The 22,320-nt window shown below is 48.5% G+C and overlaps 11 protein-coding genes across 11 annotated transcripts; 6 read left to right on the top strand and 5 right to left on the bottom strand.

The window, feature by feature from the left end:
- Positions 1-227: 227 nt before the first annotated feature.
- On the bottom strand, positions 228-1,368 carry P175DRAFT_0511802 (DUF924 family protein; the record flags this gene model as incomplete). Its single annotated transcript, XM_040898617.1, has 2 exons — positions 228-963; positions 1,052-1,368. 2 exons carry the CDS (start codon positions 1,366-1,368, stop codon positions 228-230), a joined length of 1,053 nt encoding a protein of 350 aa, XP_040749773.1.
- Positions 1,369-2,029: 661 nt separating this feature from the next.
- On the top strand, positions 2,030-3,014 carry P175DRAFT_0504304 (uncharacterized protein; the record flags this gene model as incomplete). Its single annotated transcript, XM_040897826.1, has 2 exons — positions 2,030-2,553; positions 2,621-3,014. Coding segments are annotated over 2 exons (854 nt in total), but the record flags the coding sequence as incomplete, so codon positions are not given.
- A 966-nt stretch (positions 3,015-3,980) lies between these two features.
- P175DRAFT_0560274 (DUF3435 domain-containing protein) lies at positions 3,981-6,746 on the bottom strand (the record flags this gene model as incomplete). Its single annotated transcript, XM_040900971.1, has 5 exons — positions 6,095-6,746; positions 5,750-6,011; positions 4,925-5,681; positions 4,571-4,865; positions 3,981-4,509 (listed from the first exon to the last, which is right to left on the bottom strand). The coding sequence occupies exons 1-5, from the start codon at positions 6,712-6,714 to the stop codon at positions 3,981-3,983; spliced, it is 2,463 nt and encodes an 820-aa protein (XP_040749771.1). The 5' UTR covers positions 6,715-6,746.
- Positions 6,747-7,179: 433 nt separating this feature from the next.
- P175DRAFT_0504299 (uncharacterized protein) lies at positions 7,180-8,186 on the top strand. Its single transcript, XM_040897825.1, has 2 exons — positions 7,180-7,988; positions 8,056-8,186. Exons 1-2 carry the CDS (start codon positions 7,272-7,274, stop codon positions 8,119-8,121), a joined length of 783 nt encoding a protein of 260 aa, XP_040749770.1. The 5' UTR covers positions 7,180-7,271; the 3' UTR covers positions 8,122-8,186.
- A 235-nt stretch (positions 8,187-8,421) lies between these two features.
- On the top strand, positions 8,422-9,131 carry P175DRAFT_0504298 (Rpo12/RPC10 RNA polymerase subunit family protein). The gene is made up of 2 exons (XM_040897824.1): positions 8,422-8,762; positions 8,861-9,131. Exons 1-2 carry the CDS (start codon positions 8,557-8,559, stop codon positions 8,883-8,885), a joined length of 231 nt encoding a protein of 76 aa, XP_040749769.1. The 5' UTR covers positions 8,422-8,556; the 3' UTR covers positions 8,886-9,131.
- P175DRAFT_0560271 (anthranilate phosphoribosyltransferase) lies at positions 8,994-10,787 on the bottom strand. The gene is made up of 2 exons (XM_040900970.1): positions 10,356-10,787; positions 8,994-10,285 (listed from the first exon to the last, which is right to left on the bottom strand). Exons 1-2 carry the CDS (start codon positions 10,677-10,679, stop codon positions 9,329-9,331), a joined length of 1,281 nt encoding a protein of 426 aa, XP_040749768.1. The 5' UTR covers positions 10,680-10,787; the 3' UTR covers positions 8,994-9,328.
- Positions 10,788-10,963: 176 nt separating this feature from the next.
- Positions 10,964-12,305, top strand: P175DRAFT_0504296 (mitochondrial 54S ribosomal protein uL10m). The gene has a single exon (XM_040897823.1). The coding sequence runs from the start codon at positions 11,093-11,095 to the stop codon at positions 12,116-12,118; it is 1,026 nt and encodes a 341-aa protein (XP_040749767.1). The 5' UTR covers positions 10,964-11,092; the 3' UTR covers positions 12,119-12,305.
- A 78-nt stretch (positions 12,306-12,383) lies between these two features.
- On the top strand, positions 12,384-14,307 carry P175DRAFT_0366970 (phosphatidylinositol-specific phospholipase C). The gene is made up of 2 exons (XM_040892933.1): positions 12,384-12,407; positions 12,606-14,307. The coding sequence occupies exon 2, from the start codon at positions 12,839-12,841 to the stop codon at positions 14,282-14,284; it is 1,446 nt and encodes a 481-aa protein (XP_040749766.1). The 5' UTR covers positions 12,384-12,407; positions 12,606-12,838; the 3' UTR covers positions 14,285-14,307.
- A 70-nt stretch (positions 14,308-14,377) lies between these two features.
- On the bottom strand, positions 14,378-16,217 carry P175DRAFT_0465348 (putative 2-oxo acid dehydrogenases acyltransferase; the record flags this gene model as incomplete). Its single annotated transcript, XM_040894871.1, has 4 exons — positions 14,378-15,688; positions 15,751-15,822; positions 15,877-15,980; positions 16,064-16,217. The coding sequence occupies 4 exons, from the start codon at positions 16,215-16,217 to the stop codon at positions 14,615-14,617; spliced, it is 1,404 nt and encodes a 467-aa protein (XP_040749765.1). The 3' UTR covers positions 14,378-14,614.
- A 988-nt stretch (positions 16,218-17,205) lies between these two features.
- On the bottom strand, positions 17,206-19,339 carry P175DRAFT_0366867 (vacuolar protein sorting-associated protein 26). Its single transcript, XM_040892932.1, has 5 exons — positions 18,944-19,339; positions 18,363-18,835; positions 18,267-18,291; positions 18,021-18,137; positions 17,206-17,572 (listed from the first exon to the last, which is right to left on the bottom strand). The coding sequence occupies exons 1-5, from the start codon at positions 19,161-19,163 to the stop codon at positions 17,358-17,360; spliced, it is 1,050 nt and encodes a 349-aa protein (XP_040749764.1). The 5' UTR covers positions 19,164-19,339; the 3' UTR covers positions 17,206-17,357.
- A 1,772-nt stretch (positions 19,340-21,111) lies between these two features.
- On the top strand, positions 21,112-21,948 carry P175DRAFT_0444208 (gluconokinase; the record flags this gene model as incomplete). Its single annotated transcript, XM_040894220.1, has 2 exons — positions 21,112-21,363; positions 21,496-21,948. 2 exons carry the CDS (start codon positions 21,112-21,114, stop codon positions 21,946-21,948), a joined length of 705 nt encoding a protein of 234 aa, XP_040749763.1.
- Positions 21,949-22,320: the final 372 nt, after the last annotated feature.

Here is a 22,320-nt window from a genome sequence, read left to right as displayed (position 1 = left end):
CTCCCATCAGATAACTCACACGGAAGTTGATACCTAAGGTATAATATCGATACCCTATATTCAATTTACAGGTTTAGAATAAAATCATGTGAATTACTTTGGTTATCAAGACAGTAGAAGCTTCCTAAGTAAATATTCAGTCTAGTTGAACTGTAGTTAGTTAAAGCGGCGACATGTGTTAAAATTAGATCTGACTTGGAAATAAAAGCAATTAATACTACTACATACTACCCCCCAAAACTCTGGTTCTCTGCAAGAAACTTCTCCTCCTCTGGTTTCGTCGTCCGCTGAAGCGCTTGGTTGCGATGCGGATATCGCCCAAACCTCGCGATAATCTCCCGATGCTCTCCCTCTGTTTTCACGAGAAGCGCACAAAGCGCCTTCACGGCCTCGGGGTTCTTCCCAAGCATCCACGCATACTCGAATTCCTTGCGCTCAAGCAGCTTGTCATTGAAGTCGTCCTGAACCTCATCTTCAACCTCCTCCTCCTCCTCCTCCTCGTTCTCCAACTGCTTGGGTTCGAGCTCCTCGTCGTCAACCTCCTCGGCTGCAACCGGGGCCCCACCTTCAGGCCGTCGTCTACCCGCCTCCAAGAGCTGCAGAAGCTCGCTCTCCATCTCACGATACTTCCGCATCGCTACCGCATGCATCCGCAGGCTCTCCGAATGCATCAGCGGCAGGTAAAACCAGAACCGCAGCGCCATGCGATACCGGATCTCCGGGCTGGAGAGCACTCCCGCATTAAAGGCCTGGAAGGTAACGCGCCGCGCTCGCGTGTCGAAGAACTTGAAGACAACCGCCGACTTTGCATCCCTGTAACAATTCCGGGGGATCTGGTCGAGAAGAATCACGAGGCTGAGCCAGTCGAGCGCAGAACGGGGGTTCGCTAGTTCTATGATGCGATCTGCGGTTGCATTCTTGCCTTCCTTGCGGATAGCTTCTAGGATGGATTCGAATTCGTTTCTTTTTTTTTTTTTTTTTTTTTACGGTTCTTAGTCTAGAAGATGAAGAAGGTGTGATGTGATGTAGGGAAGGGGAGGGCATTTCTTACATGCATCCGAGGTCAAACTCGGGATCTCTGCTGAACCAGCGCTGGAATGTCTCTTGCGTTGGGAGTGTAAAGTTTTCGTCTTTCTCTACGTGTTGGAACCAGAAGCTGTACACTCGGGGCAGTAATGAAGGCGTGAAGACTTGGGCCAGCCGGTCGACTGGCTCAGTCGACGCGGCGGTGGTGCGTGGCCGATAAGATGATGGCCGGGTTGGTCGTTTTACTGCTTTCTTGTCTCCGGCTTCGCCTGTCGTGCGGCTTGGTCGAGGAGACGGTCTCTTGGGTTTTCTTGATTTCTCCTCTCTGGTCTGGGTGTGCATGTTGTGTAGCCTGGGAGATGGCTCTCTTGGTTTTTTTCTTTCTTCTTCCCCCGTTTTCGCCCTTGGAAAGCTCGACGGGGTTGAGCTCGCATTTCTCAGCGACTGGAATGATAGTCGGAGCTGCGTTCTTGTAATGGGATGGAATGGAATAGGAAGCAGTCTCCTATAAGGCTTTAGACGCAAATTTGGAAGCATTCTCCTTGTTGCAGCCGTTGACCTGCCTTCGAGATGAGTTCGTGCTTTTTTATATAGAGCTGACGCTGGTTGCGGAGATGGCGATCAGGAGTGGAGCTTTCTCCGGAGTTATGATGATCCTCGATCGAGCATCGTTACCAATAGCTCGAGCCTGAAGCCACACAGTCTTACCTAAACTCAGTGCCTTCATGCAGCGACTTTGGCCAGTGGTGTTGGCAGGATCTCAAGGGTAGGAAACACTACAGACTACGAAAACTCCACCTTGTGAAGCTCACTGCCCACGTGGACAGTGGTGGCAAATTGGACAGCCACGACGATGTCCCAGAGGATATCTTCAGTGATGGAACTGCTATCTGCATTGCATTGCATATGTATTGAACTTTTTCTGGTCTACTTAGCTTGTTAATCTCATACGACTGCAGTTCGTCCACTGTACCCAGACGATACTCCTGTGGGTTCTAGGATGAATGTTGTTCCGACAACCAGCTGACTATGTATGTAATGGCGAGAGCTTTCCTCCCAACCACAACCGCATCTCATCCTTAATCGCAAAACTAGATTTAAAAGCGTCCTTGACTCGACTTTTAATGGCCACTGCACATCACCGCCACCAGCTGTCCCTGACAGGGTTTATTCATCCGCCTCGGAAACCACTCTTGACACCGGAAGAGAGTCAAATAGCGCGAATCTTGTTCAAGACGTTGATTGACTATGCACCTGAGCGTTCATCAAGAGGGCGGTACAACCCGGCGGTTCTCATAGAAGAGACATTTGGACGCATTCAATGCAAGGATGCCTTCCTCAAGTACTTCTTTACTTACATATACACGAATGTAACACCGGAAGAAGAGCGCAGAACAGGCTCGGATTTCTCTCAAGTTTTCACCTACTTGCGCGATTTCTTGTCGTGGGGTTCGAAGAATCAAGACACAGCTATGGATACCATCGACAACTTTGCAGAATATTTGATAGATAACTTTTTCATGCCACGTGAGTTGATGTCCGCCTACGAGCTCGATTTATCCGGGGAGGAGCTAACTTTTATGACATGTTGTAGTTAGGGCGTCATCAGTGAAAACACCACAGCCTACACCTGTAGCGTTATCCGCGAATCAAAATGCACCAACGGGCACCAAAAGTCGTGTGTCTAGGTTACGACAAGAGTGCCTCAAACGTGATCACTATCGCTGTATTGTCTCCCGCAAGTTTGATAGAGCTGAAGCGAAAAAGCGGCTTGAGCAGAACGAGAATAGCAAAGATGATGATGGAGAGTTTTTAAGAAATCAAAAGAGTGACCAATTCAAATATCTAGAAGTGGCGCATATAATTCCCCATTCACTTGTGACGGTCTCTTCTGAAGAGTCAGAATTGGTATATGGTCCCATAGTGTGACCAGGTTCTTAGTTTCTTTCTAATTATAAGCATAGAGTGAGTCAAAAAAGGCTGCTTTGTACATTCTGGATATGTTTGATCCGGACATAGGCCCTCTTATCGCAGGGCCAGAGATCGATAGTCCCTACAATGCTTTGACGCTAACCCACAATTACCATCGGCTGTTTGGAGAGTTTGAGATATATTTCGAACAGAAGGACCCTACCATGGAGCGCACATATACGATCGACTCTACCGAACAAAGGCCATTTTTGCGCGATCCTCTATTTCCAGTTACCCGGAAACTTCATCTAAGTCCTGAACTTACTATTATTGATCCACCCGCTAGTAAGCTTCTAAAGGTCCACTGTGCTATTGCACATATTCTGAAACTCAGCGGTGCGGGAGAGTATATAGACAGGACGCTTCGGGAGATGACTGAAATTTGCGTCAGTGCAGATGGCTCCACAGATCTAGGACGCCTTGTAAGATTACGGCTGGGGAACTAGTCAAATGTATTAGCTGTTTACTAGCTTGATTTCTCTGGTAACCAAGTTGCGTGACGTAGCAAATGCTTATGCAAGCATTAGTTTTAAAATAGCTATCTCGCGAAAGTCTATTGTCTGTATCAAGCAAAGCATTTGTCAAAGCGCGTTCCGGACCACCCAACCAAGAGGGCTTTTCAATCTTGGTCTCCCAGAACTGATTCGCACCTTAACCCATTGAAGCTTTGTTTACCTAATAACCAATTCACATGACACTAATAAGATCAATGACTATTTGAGCACTCTATTGCTCAAATACGATCTATACCATCTGTCCTGCTACAAATGGTAAGCTGATGGAACAGAGCAGAAAAGTACCTGAGCCCGCAGCCGGTCTGCCCACTGTACTTCACACGTATGCATCTCATTGTAAGCTGACTGCTTTCCATTTGATCATTTCCAAAAAATTCAACCAGAAAGAGACAGGCATCTTATGTACGAAGCCGGTGTACATCTTCTGCATGTCTTTGTAAGTGCATCAAATGCTGAAATTCTATATCATCACAGAAGTTGCATTTTGCGGTCCTGCAAATGAGACATCTTGAAGTGTCTCCTCAGCCCGTAGTGGTCGGAGTATTTCTTGCGGCACTGAAAACACACCTGAGGCTTCAAATCTTCCTTTATTTGTTCATCCAGGGCGGCGGATTGCTCTTCCCAGGCTGATATACTCGGACGAACCTCGGACTTCTGTTTGCGAGCCGGTGGTCGAGCAATGCACTCCTCATCCTCAGCCGGTGCAGGGCGCTTCGGCCTTCCCCGAAGTGGGCCACCTTCAGGAAACCCACAATACTGGATTGCAGCTGCAACGGCTTGATTACGCCTCATCCATTCGTCCTCTAGTGAATCCGAAGTAGGCCACGTGAAGAAGGTCTCAATGAGTAGGATTTGTTCCGGGGGCATTGCGAACTCCTGCCGTAAGATCTCGCGCGCGGGCTCGTCATTCACTGCACCACCACTAAGCTGCCTTTGAATATCGATCACTGCCTGTTTCCGGCTGAAATCTCGGCGTAATTGCTTTCGTTGTTTTTTCCTGCAGACTCCGGCGCAGATTCTTGACTTTCTACTTCTGGTCCTCCAGCAGTGCGTCCAACGCCGAATCTTCAGAGCGATTGCGCTGAATTTCCAAATCAGCCTGCCATCGGACAGCTGCCTGGAGCACCGGATCCTTCTCTACCAATGCCCGGTCTAACTCGCTAAGGTATCGAGGGCGGCGCTTGTCGATCCAGCGACTCATCCGTGTCACCGCTCGGGAAAACTCCACGTCAGGATTTAGGCCACACATGATTTCTTGCAATCCAGCATGTCTGCGCGGACGGTAGTGTTGGACAAAGGTTTTACTACTCGCGTGCAACATGATCACATTCCGTTGAGCCTCACTGACGAATCCTAGGCTAAATAGTTAGTTCTTGAACCCGCACAAAGATGGGCAAAAGAAAACCACGTACCGCTTTCGTCAAGCAGCTGCCCGCCTCCATACCGAAACTGATGGGAGAAGAACGGATTGAGAAACCCATGGATCTCACTCAGACTCCGAAGCTGGCCATGCAGCTTGTTGCCGTTCAGCGGAGTCTCCCAGAGAATTTTAGGCTGACCATTAACCAAGTCAACTCTTGGGAAGACATAGTAGTTGTCCATTTCGGGCTTCAGAGGGAGTGGCATTTCCTGTCGGTCATCCTCAACCAGAAGCCTCCGAAGGTCATCCATTGACTTCAAGTCTGGCGCCTCAAAAGCACGGGCATAAAACAAGATGCTGAAAATCAAAACGTGTGGACTGAAAACAAGCGATACACCGTATACAATTTCAGGTAAAGCAAATGTGTTACTATGCAGAAGAAACTGGATATGAGCATGTGAGGGATATTCGAAACGATGAGCTCCATACAGTTTTGCCATCCCAAGGTTCTTTAAAATTTCAGGTTTGAGTTCGATCATTGGCACAGGAGGTCCTCCGTGTGGATCTCGCTGAAGAGTGATCTGGAGGTGTTTGAACTGCAGGCTTAGGACTGCATGTTTCCGGTTGACGGTAAACAGTCCTATGACATTGTAAAGGCATAGACTTATCCTCTGGAACCCTAGGTGAAATCGCTTTTCGCGGGTCTGGAGAATGGTTTCGTTTAAGGGAACCATATCTTCAATATAGACTGGAACATTCTCCCGCGGCTGTTTATCAAGTCCGTGTTTATCAATCAAGTGTTTCAAACCCTGCTCGGCAATGTCAAATGTCAGATCAAACCACGTGACTGCCACCATTGGACCTGAGAGCAGCTTACCGTGCGAACGGCCTCACCCATCTCCTCGCTCATCTCATGTTTGGTGACTCGTGTGTAGTAGACCCGGAAATACTTCCAGTCCGCTTGAATAGCGCTCGCCTTTTTGTAGCCCTTGAGACGGCGACCGTCGGAATTGTACTTTAACTTGAGACAAAAATTGAGGAACCGATGCATATCGTTCGGTGTTGCCTGCTGTAAGGCTTCTTCTGCATCCTCCCACTTCGGATCGGCCGACGGTTTGATTGCATTCACCCGACAGTATCTACCCATAACAGTAAGTCAGATGAGAACCACCAGGTAACAAACAAGACCCCTAAGGACGGGTCTGAACCAGGAGTCACTCACCGCGCCCAGCGGTTCTTCAGCCGAAGTTTCTGAATCTTGGTATTGGAAGACTTTCCATAATCCTCTGGCACATTAGCAAGATCCTCGTCGGTATCATCAGCCGGGTCTTCATAGCGAGCACGATGCAGCTGTTCCACAGTCAACACGCACACATCCTTGGCGGATGGCGGAGGACAATTTGTAGGACCTGCTTGGACACTGGCATTGATGCTAGTCTTTCCCCGTTTGGCTTTTCGGTACCTTGACGAAGCACGTTCTAGATCCGTAAGTTCTGTGTCCGTCGCGGAGGCGTAAGGTGAATCGTCGTCGGTGACAGCAGATGTGCTCGAAGTTTCACTGGTGCTGATTTGAGAGGCAGAGCGGAACTTTTGCCGAGACAATATCAAAGTCCTTGCTGAACGAAGATCGAGGTGAGATGGAGGCTTGAGAAGCAGGGATGCAACGATGCAAGGCGAAGAAGGATGGAAGGTAATAGAATCCAGAGTAAGCTTGCAGGGGTCAAGGGACCTCAGCGACGACGAGAGAGGATGACAGCCGAAGCGCGCAAGAGACAAAGCTTCCTCAGGCAGAAACAAATGCGCCCGATGGATGCGTGCACAGAGAGTGCGGGAGCGTGGCATTAGGCGGTTGCTGGAAGGCTGCCATTTTCGGCGTCAGTTGCTGCCGGAAATGGCAGCAAAGAAGCAAGTCGCATTTCTTTAGGAGTAAAAAGAGCTATTTATAATACTTAAGATAGTTAACTAGTTACCAGTTAAATCACATTAGCTTATTCATGTATTTAAGTCAACCAAATTACTAGGATTAGGAGAATCAGACCTTCATTTGAGAACAATAGATTACTAGGCATTACACTTAGCGATTCATCTAATATACATTTAACCGGAATCGGGGTCGGTGATAGAGACCCCAAGACTTCAGCTACTTCATATAGTTACTACTAGGTAATTTAGCCAGTTTCTGAACGCATATGATTAATATCTTGTTCCTTTAGAACTCGGGATTACTTCGATTACATCATCTGATCTCGCCGCGCTTAAATCATGGTCACCCAACAGGAGAAGTATGTATAATCGCAGGATGATGGTTTGATGAGCTAATGTGAAGAAAATAAAGTATTTAACGAGAGCTCTTTTGGCTAGCAGAGCTGAAACATGATTTACATTTTTGACGCACGGATATGGCGCCTAAAAAGCTTCACGACTACGTCTCAAGAGACAAGAAGCCCTCTCCCCTGGGAAAGTCCATCTTTGCTAGTCTTCGAGTGGTAGATGTATTCTGGCAATATCATCTCCTCAGCCGTGGCTGGGGCCTCGAGTTCATCAAAACGCTCGGTGGCCACCCGGTGAGCTTTAGCCAGGTCTGGAGCCATGCTGGAAATCATCTCCAGCCCTACTACTGCCTGATATGGCTCCTGTCCTTCGGGAGTACGCTTAAGCAACTCGCCACGATAGTGCTCATCACGGAGCAAGCATTCCCAGTCTCCACTGCGCTCTTTGTCCCGGCATTCAATACCCTTTGCAACAGCGCCAACACGCTTTTGTCTCTCTGGGCTCTGGCGTCCCCGGCCCCTGAATCCGATAGCATCATGGACATTCTGCAAAAGCCCGTGCTGGTTATTGGGCTGGGGCTATATGTTATCGGGATCCTCACGGAAGCCGTGTCCGAGTTCCAGCGCAAATCCTTCAAACAGGATCCAGCCAACAAGGGCAAGCCTTATGGAGGAGGACTGTTCTCGCTCGCTACCAATATCAACTATGGCGGGTACACTCTGTGGCGCGCCGGATACGCTTTGGTAGCAGGTGGTTGGCCGTGGGGTATCCTCACGTTTGGATTCTTCTTCAATGACTTTGCCTCGCGTGGTGTGCCTGTCATGGACGAGTACTTGGTTGGAAGGGTACGTGTTCTCCCCCCTATCGGGAAAGATTGCCTTTTTTGGAAAATCTGACTCTATATAAACTTAGTATGGCGAAGCCTATACAGAGATCAAGGCCCGGGTGAAATATTCTCTTTTCCCTGGTATTTATTAGCAGTTGCAATCGGTATTTATTTGGGGATGGTTTAAACTTGATGAATGGTGAAGGAGATCCAGGCATGCATATAAGTAAAACTTCCTGTACTGTATGAAATTGATAACCAATCTGTGTAAATCATAATAATAATAAAAGATACGGATTAACTTGTAGAGTTTAGGAAAAGCCAAAAAAAAAAAGAGCCAATGTGTTAAAATTAATGCCTCAGGCCCCAATGAGTAAAGATAGATGAGCCCCTGCTGACTCATCACATCAAAAAAAAGATCCGTCGCAAAGAAGAAGAAGAAAAGAAAAGAAACGACCTCCAATTTTTCTATCACCTCAAGCCAACCAACCATCTACCTCTTTCCTCATCTCATCAATACACCTGGATCGCATCAGTTCTGACCTGCTCGAAAAAACCAACCCAAATCAAAAATCAATAACCAAATCATGTCCCGCGAAGCATACCAAGTCCCCCCAACCTTGGGCGGCCAAAACGCCTTCAGCAACGACGGCCTCGGTTCCAGCTCCCTGGACGGTCCTATCGTCGCCTACCTGTGCGGCGAGTGCAACTCCCGTGTCTCGCTGAAACGCGGTGACCAGATCCGCTGCAAGGAGTGCGGACATCGTGTCTTGTACAAGGAAAGAACCAAACGGTGAGTGAGGGCCATTTGTTAATTCGATGTTTGGAGGGGGCGGCAAATGCATCGAGAATTTATTTTTGGCTAATGTCGATTGATTCTTTCGTGTATAGTATGGTTCAATTCGAAGCCCGATGAGCGGAGAAGATCTGATATCGTGTATGTTGCGGGAGATTGGGCCCGAGATGAAGGGAGTGAGAAAGATTCATTGCGTTCGTTGTTTGCCAGTTACGATTATTTATTTATTTTTTTTTTACGTGCATTTGTTGGCGCTTTGGGATTTGAGTGATTCAAGAGTACATTATGCAGTACTGCAATGGTTGTCTTACATGGCTTGTTGAAGAAGAGGAGACAAGTATGAACAATAGTCCTTGATATCTAGCGACTTACAGACTATTTTTGGCCAACTTTTGCAGAAATTCCCCAGAAAATATCTTTATAATGATTTCATCCAACATAATAATCATATACCGAAAAAAAAAAAACCTTTTTTTCCCTTTCCTTTTTTTTTCATTAATCCGTTTCCAATATCACAAAAAAAATTTAAAAAGAGAGATCCGAAATACATATACTCGTAGCCTTTACTGAAGTTTGTTGGTTACTTCAATAAAACCCTCGAGGCATTTGAGAGCGGCGCCGCTTTCAATGGTCCAGCGTGCACGCCGGACACCTTCCTTCCAACGGCCACCACCTGGGCCGCGCTCGGTGATCACTTGGCCATCGTCACCAGGACCCATGTTGCTGGTGTCCGATTCACAGACTCCCGAAGTCACCAAAAGAGCCGCCACATTCATAAGAACAAAACTCAGAATCGGGTCATCCCGAGGCAGTTCGTTCCGTAGGATGCTCATCAGCTTTGCCGCGTTCTCCTTGGGCATCTTCCTACCGTAGACGGCGGTCAGAGGGTAGACCGGAAGGCCGAAATCGGCGGGCTCTAATTGGAATGATTCCAATTTGGCTATGGTACGGGGGACACGCTCCTCGTCATCATTGGAATCCTCTCCCTCGGTATACTCTGGGTTAGGGATTTCGGACAATTGCCAGCAGTTGGTCTTCCCAGCACAACTGATCTCGTCCAAATCTTCCATGCCACAAACAACGAGTGCCTTCTTGCATCCATTCTGGCGCAAAGCCTCAACAAACACGGGCCCAAGAGCCTGGTAGGCTACGCCGACGACACGAGCCTCGATAGCCCAATCGACAGGGTTTGCGAGGGGGCCCATAAGATTAAAGATTGTTCGTAAGCCAAGATTTCGGCGCACATTATCAGCATACATCATGCCATAGTGGAAGTTAGGTGCGAAAAGGAAGGCATAGTTCGTAGCGGCGTACACTTCGTGGAGGTTCTGGGCAGTAACGGCGGAGATTTTGGGGGGAACGGGAGAGATGGCATTGAGGACATCAGCCGATCCAGAAAACGAAGTCTGAGCCCGATTTCCATGTTTAGCTGTCATGAGGAGCGGTGAGGCGAGAATAGAAGAGGTGGTGGAAATATTGAAGGTGGAATGCGAATCACCGCCGGTTCCAACAATGTCGCACTGCAGTTGAGAACGCAAGGGGTCAGAATCATGAACAAAAGAACAGCAAATTGTATCCCGAAAAACTTACCAAACCACCTCGGTAGGTTCCTTCTTTCCTGCCACGGGCTTGAATGGCTTGTCTCAAAGCAGTTTTGTTGACCTGGCGAGCGGCTTCTCTCATCTGATGCGAACACTTTGCAATAACCTCCGCATCTCGATCTTTTCCAGTTGAGTGCAGTAGAGTCAACAGGGCCGCTGTTTGAATATCTGAAAGACGATCTTCGAAAATCAATGCGAATGCTGAAGCGATTTCTGAAGCTTCTACCGCGACTTCGGACGCGGGGTAGGCAAGCTTCTTAAGGAGGGGACTGATGGAGATACTCTCCGGCTTTTGGCGAAGTGAAGCGGACATTGGAGCTCGAAATAGAGGCAGAATGGATTTAAGACCTTTTGAAAGTAGGGTCAACAGGCAGAGAGCTCTCAACTGAGGGAGAACAGACTATAGTTATAACTCAGTAACTGTTCAAGACGGTCGATGACACATAACTAGTTAACTAACTAACTATTTAGTCCTTACTTCATACGGCAATCGGAGCTGAGCGGGTCATAGCGCCCGGCAGAAACACACCGCTAAATCCCCGCTAATCCTTCTTGGGCCTTCAGATTTCGTCTCGTATTATTTTTGTCTGGCTGCATCTTCAAGACGGCTTGGATTGATGGTATCTGCCAATTCCCCGCGCTTCGAGTGGTTTACCAATTGCTTGGTGTATCTGAATAACCTTCTGGCTTTGATTTTAATTTCATATTGAACATTTCTCATCCACAATGCCTCCCAGGCTTCGTCTTTCGAGCGCCCGGGTTCCTCAACCTGTCCGGAGTCAAAGGCTTCTCTGCCAATATGAACTCCCTATCGCGTTGCGATATGCCAGTACCGCTGCGACCGTTACGACTCCGGCTCCGTCAATCGATCAGATGACCGTGTCTGCTCCCTCCATCGCTAGAACTCCTTCCTCCCAACCTCCGTCACACCGCAACCCCGAGTATCGACGCTCGCAACTTCTCCGGCAATACACCTCTCTTATTCGCACCACCCCTCTTATGGTCTTTCTCCAACACGATAATCTTCAGTCAGTGGAATGGGCTGCAATCCGTCGGGAGCTGAACAAGGCAATGGAGAAGGTGGACGCGCAGATTGCCGCAGCAGGTCGATCTACCCCGGCTTTAGCGCCTCATGTCAAAGTCCAGATCGTCCAAACCAGTATCTTCGAGGTGGCTCTGCGGATTGTAGAGTATTTCCAGCCTGAAACCTCCGCGTTGACTTCACAAACATCCGCCAGAGCCGGATCCAGAGATGACCCGTCATTGACCCACGATCTCTCACGCGCTGCTCACGACGCAGTGCGAAACATGAAGGGAAAGCACGAGCTCGCTTCCCTTCTTGTCGGGCCGGTTGCAGTGCTTTCTATCCCCCACATGTCGCCCGAACACCTGAAGGCCGCTATGTCCATTCTTGCTCCCAAATCCTTTGGTTATCCCGCCCCTACCCGAAAGGCGAACCCGTCATGGCATGAATTCCCTGTGCAGAACGGCCTCAACAAATTGAGCGTACTCGCCGCTCGCATGGATGATAAAGTGTTTGATGTCGACCAAACGAAATGGGTTGGAAGCATTGAGGGTGGTATGGATGGACTGCGGTCGCAACTCATCATGGCCTTGCAGAGCATGGGATCTAGCATTACTAATGCTCTGGATGGAGCTAGCAGGAGCATTTACTTTACTCTTGAGAGCAGGAGAAGTGTGTTGGAGGATGAGCAGAAAGGTGCATCGGGTGAGAACAAGAGCGATTCTTAAATCGATATAGCACAAAGGCTGTCTTGCATTTTCATGTATAATAACTACTTGTATTTTTTTTTCTACTTTATTTCCTCCTTGATAAAGATCATGATTCCTTTAGAGCTTGAAGTGCTTTTCCCCTTGTTTATAAAAAAAAAACTCTTGGGGGCTTTTTTCAAGGTTTCTACACCTGACGGCAGAGGCACCAACAAGGGCAGGTGATGGACACATGAATAGCTTCAACTTTGTTTGAAAGAGGTCAGTTAAGAAGCACACCAGGATTACGGAGTCTCCAGACTCATTATAAGTAAGTGGACGAGACATATCCAGGCAACTGAACTGGAATTGGATCCAGTGGTTCTGTATTCCGCTGCAGCCTTTCCACCCCACCCCACCCCGCTGGCAGCTCTACCTACCACCAAAGATGGTGAAGACTAATCTAAATCAGCGATTCGACGTTGTCAAAAGGCCAAGGACTCAAGATGGAGACTAATTGGATCCTTAGCTGGACGGAACCAATAGTGAGCGCCAACCCTCCTGGCGTCGGAGGCGCCTGTGTTCCCTCAAGGCTCGGCCCTGCTCGTGGATTTCGCGTTTCGCTTCAATCGTCTGACAACCTCCCTCCAGCCTCTTGCCAGGCCAGCCAAAGCGTCGTCGTACCCCTAGAGACATAGGCACTGTATCCTTAACAGAGAAGTCTTTGTCTTAATTGCTGAGAGAATTGCATTGATCACCGCCATGGTTGCAGAACATTTGACGATTCGTAACCTCACCTCCACGCCAATTACGTTGAAGCGCATTGAACGATTCCACGCTGCCCAGAAGCCTCGCGATAACATCCAATCCCTAGCAAAGAACTTCACACGCGTATTTACCAATGTTACCCGTGCCGGGCCGCTTGTTGCGGTGATCAACGATGACACTAAGCCATTCGCCGAAGAGGACGTTGACATCCATGTCGAGCCTTTCCAAACAGTGCGCACCCAGCTCCGCGCCTTCATCGATTCAGACAAGGAGCGCCTGCGCTGGGTCTTTGAATCACAGGGAGAGAGACACCAAGTCCAAACCCCTGTGCCTACAGCCGAATCTGCTACGATGAAGCCGCTGTCCCCAAACCCTGAACTCCAATTTACGGGGGTCTTCGTAACGCGCGAATCTCACCTGGCCATTTTCTCCTCCGCAAACCTCAACTCGTGGATGCGTGAGTTAAAGGACAACACCTTACTTTCAGCGCTGTCCATCCCAGGAACACACAATTCCCCGACTTGTCATCTTGCCCCCCCCTCCGTTCGCTGCCAAGCGGTCAGCCCACGCGAACAACTCCGAAATGGCGTGCGATTCTTCGATATTCGCGTGCAGCCCCAGTACCCCGAGGATCCCGCTAAAGACGAGCTTATCCTCGTGCACAGCGTCTTCCCTATCTCCCTAACAGGAAGTAAGTACTTCCGCGAGCTTATGCGCGAAGTGAACGACTTCCTAGAACAGAACCCATCAGAGACTCTCATCATGTCTCTGAAGCGCGAGGGTCCCGGAACCCATACCGACGAACAGCTAAGCCGAATTCTGCACGATCATTACGCCCGTCCCGACAGTCGGTGGTACACAGATCCCAAGATCCCCACGCTCGGCGAGGCTCGCGGGAAAGTGGTCCTCGTGCGCCGGTTCAACATCCTCGAGGGACTGAAGGACGTGCACGGCGGCGGCCGCGGCTGGGGTATCAATGCTACCGGGTGGGCCGATAATTGCGCGAACGCCACCTGCCCAAGCGGTCAGATTTGCATCCAGGATTTCTACGAAGTCATGGAAACCCAGAATATCGAGAAGAAAATCGGGTACGTTGTCGATCAGTGCAAGCGGGCCGGCGAAACATGCTATCCCTTCGGTATCCTTCCGGGCCCCAACGCAACCCGGGCCCATCCATTCTATGTCAATTTCTTGTCCGCAAGCAACTTCTGGAAGGTCAATACCTGGCCCGAAAAGATTGCAGCCAAGTTGAACCCCGCCACCGTCGACCATCTTTGCAGAATCCACGGCGAAGGGGATGACTGCGATTGGTCTACGGGTATCCTTGTCACCGATTGGGTTGGGTTGGATGGCGATTGGGACCTTGTGCGATGCATTGTAGGAATGAATGCCCGGCTGATGATGCGACAAATCAAGCAGCAAGAGCTTGGACAGAAATGATCCTGGATTTATGAATGTTTTTTTTTTTTTTTTTTTTTTTTTTTTTTTTTTTTTAGACACCTACGAATGAGTAGAATACTCTTCACACACTTCGCTTAATTAAGGGGTTTCCTTAACACTTTTTACTTAGGTTTTTGTCAAGTAACATTGAAACCTCAACTACCACCCAAGTGATATTCCACAGCTAGTCTCGTCCCTGCCAGTAGAGACCTGCCTACCGGTATACGTAAACTACAAGAAGAAACGCAGGTATACATGAAAACTTTAAGAAGGAGGGAAAGGGGGAGGAAATGACTGTTCTATGTAACTCTAAGAATAGGACCACGAAGGCTATCGCAAATGTAAGAGCATCAGATCAGGAGACTCGATAAACTCCTTAACCCTACTAGCCATCCTAGCCATCGTCGCACCATCTACCACGCGATGATCGGCACTCCAGCTGAAATTCACCAGTTCACCCTTTGTGACGTGGCCGGCAGCATCAAAGACGGGCGTTGTTTTGACCCTTCCTATCCCCAGAATAGCCAATTCATTGGGAATAATCACTGGACCGACATAAGTGCCTCCAATGTTTCCAATGTTTGAGACGGTGATCGTGCCGCCGCGAAGGTCGGCAGGAGTAAGCTTTCCTTCCTTCCCAAGCGCGCCTAGTCTCGAGAGCTCCGCGGCAACTTCGAGAATGGAGCGGCTGCCAACGTCCTTGATATTCGGGACTACCAGCCCTTGCGGCGTATCCACCGCAACGCCGATATTGTGTCTTGGTCGCATGATCAGGTGTGGCTTATTATCGGGGTTGGTGGTGTCCAGTTTTGCATTGAGGAGAGGGTACTCGTGCAGCGCGAGAGAGACGGCTTTGATAACGAAGGAAAGAAACGTGATTTTCCTGGGGTCTTTGGTGCCATTGGCGATTTTCGCTCGCAGCGCCGATACATTGTTGATGTTTAGCTCGTCGGCGTACAAAAAGTGTGGGATACTAAGGGACCGAGTCATGGTCTTGAACATCTGCGACTGAATCGGCGTGAGATTGACTGCTGTTTCCTCCTGTTGGACAGGAGCAGCAACCTGGCTCTCTCTCATTGCCACGAATCGATGGACGTCCTCCTTGAGGACACGCCCGTCCTTCCCGGTTCCTTGTACATCTTCGATATTCACGCTCAGTGTTTTGAGCAGGCCGCGGACTGCTGGGGTTGCGAGGGTAGCATATTTTGATTTCGGCGTATTCACAGAAGTCTCGTTGGCTAAAGCGGTGGGGGGTGGGGGTGGTGGTGATGTAGTTGCAGGCTGAGGCTTTGCTGGAGCGTCGACTATAGTCTGTGGTTGTTGAGGCGTTGACTCTGGTGCAGGACTCGGAGACGCATGGTCTTCGGGGTATTTTGCATCATCAACCTCAATATCAACAAGAGCCTACACGAAATTGAAATTAGTGATCGAAGGACCCCCATACGTCTTTCAGGGGTTGCATTTACCTTTCCCGTAGGGACAGTATCATCTGCTTGGAAGTGTAGCCGTTTGACCACTCCGTCATACCTCGAGGTAATCTGCACCTATTTAGCCCTGGAACGGAACGAGAAGAGACAAGGCAAGGAGCCTACATCATCAACTGCTTTATCTGACTGGTATTGACAGAGAGGTTTCCATTCCTCAATCCGTGCACCCTCCTCAACGTACCACTGGATTATCTGGACCTCCGTTATCCCTGCAAACAAAGAATGTTGATTAGTAGAGTAACGAAAAGCACACCGAGTGTAAAGGAACACGAAAAAAGAATCCGTAACTCACCCTCTCCAACATCTTTCAAAACCTGAGACCGGATCCCACCTAAAGATAACGCAGCATGGAAAGTCCGTCGTTGGCGAACTCGAACTGCGATTGACAAGGGTCTAGGGGACATGCAAGCCCTGGAGAAACCTCGACTCCACCGGAGAACATTCATTGTCGCTTCCACGCTGGGTAGGGGAGACGGTCATTAAAAGAAGAAGATAATCATTAGAGCGTGGAAGAGGCCGTAATCCTCATATACCTTCCCTCTGCATCTTCTAAGCGCCGATGATAACCGACCCCCAGCGTCATATCACGTGGGGTTTCTCCGCATTTTGAGAGTGCGGAGGTTCGAGATACAAAGAATTCCCCATCCCATATATAATCTTGCCCTGATACTTGAAGTAAAGTGTAAGTGGCACCTATTATGATAATGGGGAAATTGGGGGAAAGGGAAGTTGTTTCGCTAGTCTCTTCGACCTCCAATTCTATTGATCTATCCTCAGATAAGGATCCTATACGGAAAACACGGATATACATGCACATGAAAGGCTTCCATGTAAGATTATTTACATCTATATGAGCTAAAAGTGAGTATGAAAGCAAGCTCAGTAGTGCTGTAGTTTGCCAGCTAGCATTCTCGCATCCTAGAAAGGGGGGGCTGCGCAGAATAAGCTGGTTTTAGAAACCCAGCAACTGGAGCTACTTATGGAGGCCATTCAAAGAGATCAATAATTATTGAATTTCCTCGACAGCTGTATCTCGGAGTATCTTCACTGAGGTGACATGATACTGACCCAAAGTACAGGCAATGACGCCATACAACTTTCCCAAAATGGTAATATTTCAAAGTAACAGGAGGGTTGCGTTCGACCCTCGTCACTCTAAATATACGTTTGTCTACTCCGTAGTTTGCATCGAAAGTACTCCGTACAGTCGTGTCTCTGAATGAAGCCAAGCTCGAACAAATGTTGGATGAAAAGCTTCTTGGCGATGATTTGGGCATGTGCATGCCACAGAATACAGCTACACTGCAGGAGAAACAGATTCTACCAACCACACTTTTAAGCGTCAATTATATATCAGTCATTGAAAGATAAGAGAGAAACCGGCTCTTGTGAAATAGAGACAACAAAATAGAGGACGATGACAGTGACGACTATGATAAGAGAGACACACAGTGTACGGATACAGAGTAGGTACGGTACATAGTAGCCAGCGTGGCGGGGTATATGTAGAATATCAAGAGCAGCTCAACCGAGCGAGTCATTATAATTGGAGCTTTATGACTTGGCTTGAAAAGGCGGATAGATACTTAAGCCGCAGGAGCGGTGACTGTTTGACTAGGATGCGGCTCTCGTCCTGGGCCGGGAGTGGCTGAGCCAGGAGGGAGTGGCACTGCTTGCTGTTGCTGTTGCAGGAGGAGCTGCTGTTGGATTTGTTGTTGTTGGGCCACCTGAGGGGTCGTAGGTACCTCGGGAGCTAGACGGTGAAGGATGATTTCGGACTGCTTAAAGTACCGACGGGCATCTAGTTGAGGGGGTCCAAGTCAGCCAAAATACGAGAAGATACATGCAGCTGGTGGTTGAAATGAAAACCCTGGGAATACGTGACGTGACGATAGTGTAAAATAAAAACGGTGGTGGAAAAAGAAAAACTGGGGAACAGTGGGGACAACCACGTGAGGAGGGAGGCCAAGTAAGGGTTAGCGTGGGGGTTGTGAAGAGGCCGGCTTGTTACCAATCCGGACGAGCTCGCACGAGTTTTTGGCTGGCCACGGTCAGATGATCAATAGCCGGTCGGCTATTGACTTGTGACAATGGGGGTCTGAAGATAACTCGGGCGCCAACACATGCACAACTGAGTCCCCAGTGTGCGGGGAATGGCTCAGGGTCTCCTGAACAAAAGGCTGAAATATGCGGGTGCGGGATAAAAGAAAGAGAGCCACCAATGGGCGCATGTATACACGTCAACATACCTTCGTCAATAAGGACCAAGCTCAGATAGTAACGTGTCGAATATTTCTTGTTAACGTCTCGGAAGGTAGGTGTCAGATCGAATCCACCAAGGAACAAACGGATCGGAATGGTTTCGCCTGGTAATAGTAAGTATTTGCCGTGATCATTTGATTTTTTTTCTTCTTCCTAGACTCATGAAGAGGTCTCTTCCGAAAATGGGGGAGGGCTCAAAAGCAGATACAAGGACGAGGGGACAAAAAGCTTACCTCTCGACGGTGATCCATCCATGATCTATGTGTCATTTATGCATTAACAACCACATCCGTGCCAATTCATGGGATATAATTTTCGCCGAAACTCACCTCGAACCGTACCAGCGTCTCACTCTCATTGTACTGGTTTGGAGGAGACCCGGTCGTTTCTCGTCGAATGATCGATAGTTCCATGTGCTTGATCTTCAACCGCACAAGCAGGAAATAGATGCGTCCCACAATCACATCTTTGAGGTGATATTTGGATTTGGAGTATTCAAACTCTATGTGCAAGCAATCCTCGATACCGACATCCATCTTAATTGGGCTATTAGTCTCGGGGGGCATACGGTAAGAGTAAACCCATAGGTCTTTCTCCCGAATCACATCCGCCATGCGCCTGGAGACTGTCACACGGACAAAGTATCGTAGCTTAACATTGATGCCATTGTAGGATTCGTATTGCTTTTCGACGTTCTTAAAGTTGAAGGGAAAGGTTTGCGGGTGTTGGAGTTCTCCGGGAGCAGCGAGTTCTTGCACTAAGGATAGAAACTCGTAATGGTTGCCTCTGTCATAAAACATCTCTATATTCAGACAGGCGCATGATGTTAGTTACGGGATCGCCACGTTCGAAATGTGGTGTTGACTGCGAGTTCGTGGAGCCTATAGCACTGAAGGCCAGCTTTCCATACCTATCGTCCCAATAAACTGCACTTTGATGCCTGTGTGCTCCAATCGTTTTCCATCTTTGGGTCTTACAGTCACGGCCCCTTTGACAGATTCGCCATCCATATACAGAGGCACTCTCTCCTTATGGCCCTTGTCGAGCTTGACGTCAACCATCTGGCGCTCATCGCTGTCTTCGAGGACAACGTCGATGTCCACGGGGGTAGAGAAGAAAAGGGAAGTCATCGTGGGTGAAGATCTAGGACAAAGAAAGGGAAGACACTAAAGGTACTAGTCGCTCCAGACAGATCAGATAAAAGTAATGGCGCCAATAATGCTCGTCCGTAGAGCTCTGTTAAGCTACCTGACGTTTGTCGGCGTCCCGAATTACTTACTGCCTGGCGGTCGGCAGCATCATCAAGGATTATGTAATGCCACCGCCGCCCCCAGGTACCAAGTTGATATGATATGATATGTAGTTGATAGTATATGTAAGGGCTACCCCCGAACAAGGCGCAAATATGGACTAAATTGATCACCTCCATCTTAGTACGATATAGGATCAAAAGAACAATAGTCCTATTATGCTTGTCTTACGCCTAGGGCTTTGTAAATGAGGGGTAGCTGCACCAGGTGGTTCTGGGACATGAGTGAGAACTTTCTACAACCCCAGGAAACAGTTTCTCTTCGTCGTGCTCTCTGAAGAGGGGGATGCATTCGAAACAATCACCTAGCACTCCGTAGTTACGGAGTAATTGGGCAAAGTTCTCTGCACAAACAAACAATTTCATCAGCCCATTTCCGTTGCATAATTCCCCAGATTGAGCCACATTGGACAGCCACAGTGTGGACCAATCATAATACTTTCTGACCTGTTCCTTGTTCTCCTTCGTACTCCGGACTGGGTCCTGCCCGGAATAAGTCGTATCTATTCCGGTGTAGAAATGGCTCATCCGTTTGCCGTCGTCTCCTTTTCTCGAACGAAACGAAGGTCTTGGAATTCCGTGGGGGGTTCTGAATACCTAACCAGGCATAGCGTGGGGGTCAACCACTGCGTTACAGGTAACCGACCGTAAGTTTGTAACTCTGCGATGTACAAAGTACTAGTAGGTAATGGATTTGAATTCTAGAAAGAAATGGCTGATTGGGATGGGTTTGACCAATTTGATATTTCGAAAAAGGATGGGGTATAAGTTCTAAGTATACTGGCACACGACCCCAGCTTTTGCATAGAACTTGGGGAGGAGGGGGTTTTCTATAGAGAGAGGCCGCGGGTCTCCCGGGACAGGGAAGCTTGGTGACATCATGGACGGATGGGGAAGAGGTCGGATTTCCAACGAGTCGACATGGATGTCATCATGGACTTTGTTCAGATCTATTTTAGCCATTGAACTTCAATAATGCATTCATTGATCCTAGTACCTGCAACCCGCTCTACTCCAGTTTATACAATAGTTGGGGGATGCACCGAGTGCACTCCGTATTCTGTGTAATAATACTCTGTACAGGATTACCTCCTCTATACACTAGATCAGATCTCCCGCTAACAACCAGTCTTTGCTTCCTTTTATATTGTTACAGATTTCCAAATTCCAATACTTCTGGTCCCCCCACTCTCCCCCACTCAGCTGGTATTGTGATGGTTATTTTTGCCCTGTATTTATTGCTTTCTTTCTTTTCTTGTGTTGGGTTGGTGATACAGCCTGGTACTGCTGGTAGTATAGAGGAAGGTGGCTCATGATATAAAATTACCATGACCCACCCACCAGCTTGAATTTGCAACAGGGAGGCAAGAATCTATTAATATTGATGGCTATATCTTGACCAAATTTCTCTTCCAGCTCCTAGTTTCTTCTTATTTCCTCCTTTTCGCTCTCCTGGCCTTATACGCTGCAGGTTACCTAGGACGCTCCCTCTCGATCCCCTCTGACCTCACGACTTCTCTGCTCTTGCCCCAAATCCAGGACAAATATTCGTCTTGTCTATTTTACTATTATTTTACTCCGGTTGTATTACAGTCTAAATACTACTACTATCTGAAGCGCTGGTTGAACCACCCAGAGCATTTCCAAGAATCCTGTCTGTGTACTCCGGATTTCTTCTCTCTGCTTGCGCTTCCGGCATAACCCTCTTCTCTCTCCCCCCCCCCCATATTATAAAATCACCAGCGCTTTTTCTTTCTCCTCTCCTCAAAATGCTGTCTACCGGCGAACGGCCCCAGCCGTCTCCCCAAGGTCGTCCTGCGGGTATACTAGACTCTACCCGCGCATCCGTTACCAAACCCTCCTCGTTCAACCACACTACGCTCCCAATGCGATCAGAGAAACCCAATCCACAGGAAATCCAACATATCTGGGTGGTCACCGGCCCAGCTGGAAGCGGGAAAAGTACTGTGGGAAGATACCTCCAGCGGGAATTGGGGGTGCCATTCCTTGAGGGTGATGATGTAAGTTACAACCGTATAATATCCATGTCCCCTTCCCTCTCCCAAAAGCAAAGCAGGGGCGAAAAAAAAAAAAAAAAATTATAATAATAAAAGATCCCTTAACTAACAATCCTTTTCTTCCAAATCCAACAGTTCCACCCCAAGTCCAACCGGGAAAAAATGGGCAATGGCGTCCCCCTCACAGACGCAGACCGATGGGACTGGCTCATCTCCCTCCGTAACGCAGCCATCACCGTGCTCTCCCCCTCCGAAACAAACAACTACCACCCTCCCTCCGGGGTCGTTGTGGCCTGTTCCGCCCTGAAGCAGAAATACCGCGACGTCATGCGCGTTGCTGCATACGGCTCCTCGTCTGTCCAGATCCACTTCATATACCTCAAGCTCGACGAGAAAACCCTCTTCCAGCGTGTCTCCGCGCGCCAGGCGCATTACATGAAACCAGGCATGATCCAGTCGCAACTGAAGGATCTCGAGGAGCCAAAGGGTGAATGGGATACCCTGGTGGTGGATGTTCATGGATCCCCGACTGATGTCCAAAAGGAGGTGGTAAGGGTGGTAAAGGGGAAACTCGCAGAGTATCAGTAGTTGTTTAGGCTATCTTTCTTTTCTTTCCCTTTTATCCGTATCCGTGTTTCTCTTTCTGTTCTTGTTCTTGTTCTTTTTTTTTTTTTTTTTGGTCTCTTCTGCGCGGTTATATCACAGGGAATGAATACATGGGTGGCTGGAGGCGTCTCTGGAGTTAAACTACCACCTAGCTATCTATCAACTACTACTGCTTAGTCTACTATTGAGAAGCGTTGAAGAGCATTCGTGCAATGCAGAAGAATCAGAGGGTGTCTGGTTCGTGTCCTGAGAGGGAGAACTCACCAGGAGACTGACTGCTTTGTATTTACATTGATGGATACCTTGATCCCATCCAATCAAGACATCAGAGACTTTCCTCTTAGGGTTTTGGGG

This window comes from Aspergillus ochraceoroseus (assembly GCF_002846915.1).
Source record: "Aspergillus ochraceoroseus IBT 24754 chromosome Unknown P175scaffold_8, whole genome shotgun sequence".
In the NCBI taxonomy this organism is placed as follows: Eukaryota; Fungi; Ascomycota; class Eurotiomycetes; order Eurotiales; family Aspergillaceae; genus Aspergillus; species Aspergillus ochraceoroseus.
Note: the sequence above shows the minus strand (reverse complement) of the source record. Positions and strands in the feature narration are given on the sequence as shown.